Consider the following 10,302-nt stretch of genomic DNA (forward strand, 5'->3'; position numbering starts at 1 on the left):
GCCCAGCTGGGCAACCAGCCACTTTCTAGAAGTCCCTTGCCTTCTGAGACTCGAGTTTCTTCTCCTGTAAACTTGGAGTACAACCTGCTTTGTCTAATTCTTGGGGTTATTGTGAGATTCTAAGTTTTAAAACAAGATAATGTATTGGGAAACTAGATACTTAGTGGGTGACATTCACGAGATAACGCATTCTCCTGGCCACCCACATCTCTGTGGCCAGGACTTTTCATCCTGATTTCCTGCCCCTCTTCCTCTGCCTGGATGTTCAAGGTGAGAAGCTCTCTGAAGCTCAGCCCAAGACCACTCCTTCTTCCCAGCCTATTCTCTCTCCTCGGATGAGAGCATCCATTCTTGCATCGTCAGTTACGTCTGGGTATGACTCACAAGTTGATGCCTCCAGCCTAGACTTTCCAACTGTATATCCAACTACTGTCTATCCAACTACTGTCTATCCAGCTACTGTCTATCCAGCTACTGTCTATCCAGCTACTGTCTATCCAGCTACTGTCTATCCAGCTACTGTCTATCCAACTACTGTCTATCCAACTACTGTCTATCCAACTACTTTCTAAATATAAAAACTTGACTTTCTCACAGGCACCTCCAACCCAACACATCCAGAATTAAACCTAAGACCTTTCCAGATCCCACCACAATAAACCTGACCTTTCTCTTGTTTTTTTTTTTTTTTTTTTTTCTCGGAGATTGCTGCCAGCACCCAACCAGATGTGCAAACCAGAAACCCGGGAGCTTCCATAGCCCACCCTCCCCGCATAACCCATCACCACCCCTTCACCATTTTGCACACCACGTATCTCCAAAAGCTTCACCCTGTGTATTTCCACCGCCATTACTACAGCCCCAGCCATCACTGTCTCTCACCTGGATTATGGCAACAGGCTCCAAACTGAAATTCCTGCTTCTACTCATAGCTTCCTCAGTCCATTCTCCATGTGGCATGCAGAGAAAGCTTTTTTAAAAGCCAGCTTTACTGAGGTATAATTTACATGCAATAAAATTCATACATTTTAAGTATCCGTGAGTTTTGACAAAGGTATCCATTCATGTAAGCACCACTCAATCAAGACAGAATATTTCCAGCACCGTAGGAAGCTCCCTCCTGTCCTATACTTGATGTCTTTGCTGCCACCCCTCATCCTAGGCAACTGAGGACCTGCTTTTTTTTTTAAACACGCAGGGTCTTTCTCTGTCACTCAAGCTGGAGTGCAGTGGCTCACTGCAGCCTCGAACTCCTGAGCTCAAGTGAGGATCTGATTTTTTATCACTATAGATTAGTTTTGCTCATTCTAGAATTTCATGTAAATGGAAACATATAGTAGGTATTCTTTGTGTCTGGCTTATTTCATTCAACAAAACATCCCTGAGATTCATCATGTTATAGTGTGTACCAGCAGCCTGTTCACTTTCATCGCTGAGTAGCCCTCCATCCTGTAACGACACCTCGGTGTGTTTGTCCATTTGCCTGTTGATGAGCATTTGGTTTGGTTCCAGATCGGGGCTGTTTGGTACTATCTTTTTTCCATCCTTTTATTGGCCTACCTGGGTCTTGATAATTAAAATGCATCTTTTGTAGGCATCCTGTAAGAGAGGCTTATTTTTTATCCAGTCTAACAATCTCTGCCTTGAGAGGAGGGCAAGACCAATAGATTTACTAATGGGTAAGCATGGCAAGCATAAAGCATCTTCCACAAACTCTGGATGCCGGCTGTTAGCCCAGTGGTTCCAAAAGTGTGGCCCGTGGATCCCTGAGGCTTCGCTGAGACCCTTTCAGGTGTATGTGAGGTCAGAACTATTTTCATGATGACACTAGGGTGTTCTTTGCCTTCATCACCATTTTGTCATTTGCAAAGATGATGCAGAAGCAATAGTGGGTAAAACTGCTGAGGCCCAGCACAAATCAAAGCAGTGGCATCAGACTGTACTCGCAGTCATTGTACTTTTCCCTCCACACACTCACAGACCAAAATCAAGCCAAAAAAAGGCCAGTTTCACTTAAGGGTATACTTGATGAAACAGTAAAAATTATTAATTTTATAACTCAACCCTTGAGTACATAACTTTATAATACTTTCTAGCTGACAAAATGGGACTTCTGTTGGTTTTCTAGCAAAAATGTATATGTGTAATTGTATAAGATGCAAGCAAAAGTAGATATTTTTCCAGAAAGAATATTTTTATTAATTAACTTCTTGATACACATCTATGACACTTTCTTCTTCCTATATTTTTTGGCTGACTTCTCTTTGAGTGCTTCTTCGCATAAGAATTCTCTAATTTCTATGGAAAGAATAAATTTTTCTACCATGGCAGATCAAACTTTTCTTTTTTACAGAGTTCTCATATACTCCACACCCAACTTCCCCTACTGTTAACAGCTTAGGTTATTATGATAATGTATCACAATTAATGAACCAATATTGATATATTATTAACAAAAGTCCATTCTTATTCAGATTTCCTTAGTTTTTACCAAGTATCCTTTTTTCTGTTCCAGGGTCCCACTCAGGATACATCATATTTAGTTGTCATGTCTCTTTAGGTACCTCTAGATCATGATGGTTTCTTAGGCTTTCCTGGGTTTTGATGACCTTTACAGTTTTAAGAAGTTCTGGTCAGGAATTGTATATAATGTCTCTTGAGAATTATCTAATGATTTTTTCATGATTACACCAGGGTTAGGGGGTATGGGGAGGAAAACCACAGAGGTAAAGAGCCATTCTCATCATATCGTATCAAGGGCACAAATGTGACCTGTCACTGTCCATGTTGGCCTTGATCACCTGGCTGTGGTACTGTCAGGTTTCTCCATGGTAAAGTTACACTTTTTCCCCTTTTTCATCCTGTGCTCTTTGGAAGGAGGTCATTATGGGCAGTCCACACTTAAGGAGTGTGGAGTTATGCTCCACAGAAATTACTTGGAATTCTTCTGTATGGGAGATTTGTCTATTCTCCCCAATTTATTTATTTACTCAGTCACTTACGCATATGAGGATAGACTCATGAATATTTTATATATTGAGTTATAATACAATACTACTTAATATTTTTTGCTCAAATTGTGCCAACTTTGACCACTGGGGACTCTTTCCATTGGCTCCTGTGTCCCTTTGATATCCCCCATTGCTATGTTTTTGTTTTGTTTTGTGGTATTTTTTTTTTTAGACCTATAAGATATTCCATGTTCATCTTATATATTTTCTATCCCAATTCTAGAATCAGCTGTTTCCCCAAGGAGCCCTGCTTCCTTTTACAGTCACTTAACAATGGAGATACATTCTGAGAAATGGATTATTAAGCGATTTCATCATTGTGTGTGAACATCATAGAGTATACTTATAAGAAACTAGATGATATAGCTTACTACACACCTAGACTATACGGTATAGCCTATTGCTCCTGGGCTATAAACCGGTACATGGCATGTTACTGTACTACATACTGCAGGCAACTGTAACACAGTGTTAAGTAATTGTGTTGTGTCTCTAAAAATATCTAAACATAGAAAAGGCACAGTAAAAAATACAGTATAAAAGACAAAAAATGGCACACCCATATGGGATACTTACCATGACTACTGGAGTTTGCAGGACGGGAAGTTGCTCTGGGTGAGTCAGTAGTGGTGAGTGAAGGTGAAGGCCTAGAATGTCACTGCACACTACTATAGACACTTAGGCTATACTCAATCTATAAAAACATTTTCCTTTCTTCAATAATAAATTAACCTTGGCTTACTATAACTTCTCTGGTTAAAATCCTTCCAGGAATCTAAGGATAAAGATCCAAGTTGTAAATGGCCCACAGGGTCTTGCACGATTTGAGCCCCACCTGCACTCCAATGTCAACCCCTTTCTCCTCGTGCCCTCGTGCCTTCTTTAGCCTTGGCTGTCTTTCGATCCCTTGCATGTCTTCTCCTAGGCTTTTGCACATGACAGTACACTGCCTAACATTCTTCCCATCCTTCTTCACCAACCAGCTACAAAGCTACAATAAATAAAACCCTGTGAAACCAGCACAGGATTAGACAGAAAAGAGTCCAAAGGTAGACCCGCATATTCCTGCATTTCAATTCAATGAGGAAGTGAGGAATTATTCAATAAGGACAATTCAATTGGCTAGCTATCCTCAACTCACTCTATATTCAGAAAGAAACTTCAGTCAAAGCACTAATAAGCAAAATGTATAAAAAGCTACTTCCAAATTGATAAAAAGAAAGCAACCTAATATAAAAATGGGAAAAGGAAATTAAACAATTCATGGAAGACGTATAAATGATTGATAAACATAGGAAAAGATAAACATATGAAAAGATATTCATCATCATTAAGAAGGAAATATAACAAAACATATCTTAAAAAAAGATTGACAGTATCTAATTTGGGAAGAGCACAGGGGAAAAGCACTCTCCTGTACTGTTAGAGTATAAACTAGGACAGCCAGTTCATCAATATTTCAAATGTACCTACACTCTGACCCAGCTCTCACATTTCCAAGAATGTATCCTACAGAAATAGCAGCATGACCACAGAATTGCTTGTATCAGCAAAAGATTGGAAGGAACCCAAATGCCCATTAATATGAATATATAAAAATTATAGTATTCCATATATCAGAACATTATGCATCCCTTTAAAAATTGAGGTAGCTCTAAATTATTGTACTTTAAAAGATGTCTACAGTATAATGTTTCAAGTTAAATGTGAGTTGAAAAAAAGAAACAGTACATTATTAGTTATGCACATATTCACATACACACATACACAAGAAAAGAATGTGAACAGATAATATGTCAAACAGTTTTAAAGAGTAGGATTTGAAGGCGGGAAACAGGAACTTTCTCTTTTTTTGACTTTATACATTTCCACAGTATTTTATTTGAATCTGTCACAAGGAATATTTCACTTCTGTAATGTAAAAACATTTAAGAGTGTGTTTTTAAAAGAGAATAGAGTGATTAACTACCACAATCAACTGCTCTTGGTGAACTACAGTATCTGAGCTTCTCAGAAGAAGGCTATACTGCCCCCTCGTGGTGGCATGCTGCTATTCTAAATTGCTTATCTAAGCGTTTCCCTGACCTCAGTGCTATTGCCATTTTGGGTAGACAATCCACAGGCTGTCCCGTGCATTGTAGGATGTTTAGCAATATTTCTTGCCTCTATCCTCTTGATGCCAGTAGCGCCCTCTCCCTAAGTTGTGACAATCAAGTGTCTCCAGACACTGGCAATTGTTCCCTGGGGGTAGGGGATGGGGAGTGGGGCTGTGAAATCACCACTGATTGAGAATCACTGATCTAAGAGAATGACATGACAGTCTTGTCAGTGCAAAGTATGGGGTTTTTTTACTCTCCTTTTTCTTAAAAAAAAATTATTTTTTTTAGAGATTGGGGTGAGGGTGTCTTGTTATGTTGCCCAGGCTGGTCTCCAACTCCCGGCCTCAAGCAATCCTTCTGCCTCAGCCTCCCAAGTAGCTGGGACTACAGGTTCAAGGCACCATGCCCAGCTATTTATTAGATAATTTGCTAATGTAAGTTGGAATGAATGATCTCTAACTCATGGGTGCACTCACACAGAATTCTTTTCATAGCTTTGAGATATTCTGAGGTTCAAAGTTCTAAAAATCTACTCATGTTTCAGGACCCACTTCAAATTTCACTGTCTTCATTAGCTTGAGAGTTGCTTAAAAAGATTTTAAAATCCTGGTTGAATGAATAAAGCCTTCCTAAGCCTTTCTCAGCCAGACACACTTGCTCATGTTCCTCGAAATTCATACAGCATTTTACCCACAGCACTTTATTACTGAGTAGGCCCTCAACAAATCTGCTGACTTTTGCCACATAGATTTTCTCCCCAAGAGACTCCAAGCAGATGGAAGCAAGAAATGTGTCTTGTGCCTTGGCATGTCTACACCAAATGTCTCAAGCAAACAACCAGAAGCTTGATTCTCACCCTACTGTGTTCTGGGAGTCATCCTCCCAATTATCTGCTAAAGAGGCTCATCTTCCCCTTCCCTTTTCCACAGTGTCAATGGGAGAGGCTGCCATAGTGCTACTTTCATACAACAGAGGAGCACCCACACACCATCTGGTAGTCCATCCCACACACTTGATCCTATCTTTTCAAACTGCTGCTGCTATTGGGGCTGACAAGTTTCATGCTAAGAGAAAGAAATCTATTTGCTTCAGCAATTAAAATGAGATTCCAAGGAAGAGAGAAAAATCCCCAACTCACCTGGGACTTTGTTATCTGGCAAAGAGCAGCCATGTTTTCCTTCCTCAAGACACCCCTTTTGGGAAAGGGCTGAGTCCCTAGATGGCAGAGCTGGAAGGAAATCGATATAAAGGAATCCAGTTTGTCTTTATGTATCTCAGATCTATTAGATTAGAAACAACCACTTATGATAAAAATGTGCCCTTGACCTTAGCTGTCATATGGTTGGTTTGAAGGATTTTGTAGACATCTAAGTAACGAGGCTTCAAGGATAAACCCAGAGGACAGAACAAATGTAAACTTAATCAGGGAAAGTATGACCATTAACTGGGTTCAGGATCTACATGAGCTGTTGCTCTGAGAACGAGGTTCCCTGTGACCAAAAGAAAGAAAAAAAACACTTGATGTTCGGGCTGGAGAGGAGTTTAAAGACCTCTAACCTCAACTCCTTTATTCACAAATGGAGAAACTATCCAACTTTATAGAACAAGAAAAAGGAGTCACAGAGGCAAAAGGCAGCAGTGCCCATCCCAGCACTCACAGTCACAGAGACCTTCAGCCACCCCATCGTAAGTACTACAGGCCCACAGTAAGTCTGTGGCCATCGTAGGTCTGTTCCACCACACACAATCCACTAAATTGCAGGGTGTCATCTCATTCACCTTTGCATCCTAAGCACCCGGCACAGCAGACCCAAAGTATTGTGAATGAATTATTGAACAATCCACTTCACTCCCTTTGTCCGAGTCCATGCCCAGCAAGCAAACTTCTGCTTATGATTTACTTACCCATTTTGATTTTTGCCATAGGGAGAAAACTGCTGATCATATTAACTCTGAGCATTTCTTTGAGGTTACTTCTGGGTCATAGGGTTGCATGCTATTTATGTTATTTTATATATAATTTTGTATTTTTCTAATATGTTACAGTTTATTATTTCTTTAATTGTCCCTCCCCAATCTCCAAAAAAGCAATACTTAAAAGTTGTGGATTTGTTTGGGAAAGAAGTATTTCTAGCCTTCCGTCATTATAAACTGTATAGGATTTCACAATTTTTTTAAAGTCCATGCCTCCTGCAATCCTTTCTCACTAGAACGTTGGCCCTGGGGTCTGCCTGCCTGCCTTAAATGTCGGTTCTGTATGACCATAGCCAAATTTCTTCAGGGCTTCAGTTTCCTCATTTTAAAAAATAATAATGGTATCAACCTCGCTGCATTGTGCATTAATGCAAATATAGGGCCCAAACCAGTATCTGGTACAGAATAAGCACTCAGAAAAGGTCATTTAATTATGAGTTAATTATTATTCTCGTTACCTTCTACATATCAACATTAACAAGACTTTATGGTGTTTTCTTTCTATATGTTGTTTTATGGGAAGAAAACAAGGTATAATCAGTATGTTTGATCATACTCCCAAAGCCCCACTTCCCTAGAAGATGTCTGCCGCCTTCCTGTGCTGGACACTGACTGTCCATGGGGGTAAGGTAGAGATAGGAACTCATAAGTTCCAGGGCCTCCAGATAATCAGAGGGGTTGAGGGCAGGATGTTATGGGAAAGACAAAAAGACCAGAGATAGATTACAGAAGTCCCTTCTGATCTGGGTCATCCCTTTGTAGCTCCTTAAGAAAGAGCACTTTTTAATTCTTCTACCCTAGGCAGCAGGTCCATGGACCCTGCAGATGCAGGCCCCAGATCTACACTTGGACTCACAGAAGGTTCAAGGGACTAGGGCGCTCCCATGTTCTATAATGCCAAATCAAATCAAATCATCAGCATCTCCACCCTCATTTCCTTATCTCCTTCCAAGGACTCTGACTTGCCCCTCTCATCCTTCAGAGAGGCAGCTGTTATAATGGAAAGATTACAGAGGTAATATATCTCATTTTCCCAAATCTTCAAATAAAAAGGGAATATTAGTAAAATTACTATCATTCTTCACACACTCACCATGTACCAGGTGCTTTCCGTAAATCACTATTTACAGATGAGGAAACTGTTAACTTGCCCAAGGTCTCAGTGTTGCCCACACACATTTTATAAGGTTGCTGCAAAGAAAAACTAAAATGAGGTTATATGTACACACTATAGGCACCCAGCTAATGGCAGAACCCTCTCTCACTTGTATTCCGTACCTCTGTTGTGGAGTTTGTGGGTCTAATCCTCCTTAATCACAGCTTTTGCACCATCATTTGGGTGTAGCAACCTTTCCCAAGTCCTCCACGTTTCTTCCTGGGAATTGCCAGCATTCTCTCAGAAACTCTGGCAAGAGATTCTGGATTCAATTTTTCTTTTTCATTGTATTTCTCTTTTCATTCTCTGAGACCCTACTCATAACACAATTAGATAGTCTAAAGCAGTTGAGCTAAGGCTAAAGTCAAGAACTTCTGCACTCAGTCTCCAGGAAGTCCTAAACACAGGCAAGCCTCAATAGCTTTAGCCCAGGGCCCTGCAGAGTCAGACACCTAGAAACACAGATAATTACAAACAACATAAAGTCACTGTTACCAACATGCCTGATGAATACACACGTGCAGGACATGGTGAGAAGTGCCCTACTGGGAGTGACAGCACCTCGATTCTAATTTCTGCTATGTGTCAGTTGGCTGGGTGACCTAGAACAAGTTACTTTTCCTTCTTGGTTTTCAGTTTCTTTTTATGTACAAATGAGGAGATAGACGCCTGTTAGTAATAATCTCTACTACTGATTGAGCCCTTGGTGCCTGGCTCTGTGTCAACTGTCTCATGTCAAAATTCCATTTAATCTTCGCAACCACAACTTAAAAGTAGGTACAATAAACATTTCACAGATAAGCAACACAAAGCTTAGAGTGCAGTAGCTTGCCTACAGTAGTAACACCATAGAGCAATACCGCTTGTTCTTGAAATGTAGAAAAACGGATCTCGTACACCCATCCCCTCCCTCGTTAACACTGTCAGTCTGTAACACGGTTCCACCACAGTGTAGGCTGCAGGGACACACGGATGCGTTGGTCTCTGACCTGGAGTCTGGGGCGCTACGTGCCTCACCTTCCAGCCAAGCGCTTCAGGCTACGTGGGCTGTCAGCCTGTTCCGAGCAAGGGACCCGGAGGTGTCTCAGATATTAACACACTCGCACCCCACTGTCAGGCACACGGAACGCTCCTGGGGCAGAAGGGGCGGGTCAAGGTGGCCGAGCCCAGACGGACACCGCTCCAGCGCCAGCAGAAAGAATATGGTCGGATCAGTGGGCCTGGGGAGAGACTCAGAGGAGCGCGGCCGGGCCCCAAATCTGGCAACGCCCCGCTGGACACACACCCTGCCCAGCATCTGCGCCTCCCGGGTCCAGACACTAGGAGGGTCTCCGCGCGCAACCGCGAAGACAGATTCGCCGGGTGCACAGCTGGGGCGACAGAGGGGCCGGAAGCGGAAGTGCGCGCCGAGGCTCCTGGGAAATGTAGTCCGGCCCAGCCGGGTCGCCGGTCTGGAGCTGAGACCCTGCCCCGCCCTCCGAGACCCCGGCTCGTTCTTCAGGCAGAGACAAGCCCTGGCGCGGCCCTGAAAAGCAGCGTTAACGTTGGCCTCTCCGGGGAAAGCGGACGGGAGCTATTGGGAGCGTTTAATAAACCATCACGGACTTTTTTAGGGGGAGAAGAGGTCCGGTCCAGTGGGCTTGTCCCCTTTGTCGCTCTCCGCAGAATGAGCGGGGCTGCAGCTCTGCTTCAGAGCGCGGGACGCAGCAGTCCCGGCCTGAGGCTCTGAGTCTTTCCCGGCATCCTGGCCGGTGCCCCCGGCTCTCCCATTCCGGCTGCCGTCGCACACAAGGGCAGGCCCGTTCACGGGCTCCCTTACCGCAGAGCACGCCGTCCTTTGACCGCCGTTTGGGTTCCTGTTACTACAGTGCTGTGTTCTGATTCACAAGAGAGGTGGGGCCCTTCCTGGGCCATCTTAGGCCCACAGTGTTTATATGTCTCTGCCCAGAAAAGTGCCCTCTTTTTCTTATTTGTTATTTCATGTTTCCTAGCCACGTTCATATGCATCATTCCTCCAAATTCCTTGGTCATTGATTTTATATTTATCCGAGTTCCGTTAATT

General features: G+C 42.6%; 1 protein-coding gene across 1 annotated transcript in view; it reads right to left on the reverse strand.

The window, feature by feature from the left end:
* TRIM16 (tripartite motif containing 16) overlaps nt 1–9,596 on the reverse strand; it is a 44,614-nt gene extending 35,018 nt beyond the window's left edge. The window contains exons 1-4 of the mRNA XM_012747890.3: nt 9,258–9,596; nt 8,363–8,489; nt 8,178–8,275; nt 6,249–6,338 (exon numbers count right to left, since the gene is read on the reverse strand). Coding sequence (XP_012603344.2) covers nt 6,249–6,338; nt 8,178–8,180 — 93 coding nt within the window. The 5' untranslated portion in view covers nt 8,181–8,275; nt 8,363–8,489; nt 9,258–9,596. The remainder of the gene's footprint in view (nt 1–6,248; nt 6,339–8,177; nt 8,276–8,362; nt 8,490–9,257) is intronic.
* Nucleotides 9,597–10,302: the final 706 nt, after the last annotated feature.

This window comes from Microcebus murinus, chromosome 18 (genome assembly GCF_040939455.1).
Source record: "Microcebus murinus isolate Inina chromosome 18, M.murinus_Inina_mat1.0, whole genome shotgun sequence".
Lineage (NCBI taxonomy): Eukaryota > Metazoa > Chordata > Mammalia > Primates > Cheirogaleidae > Microcebus > Microcebus murinus.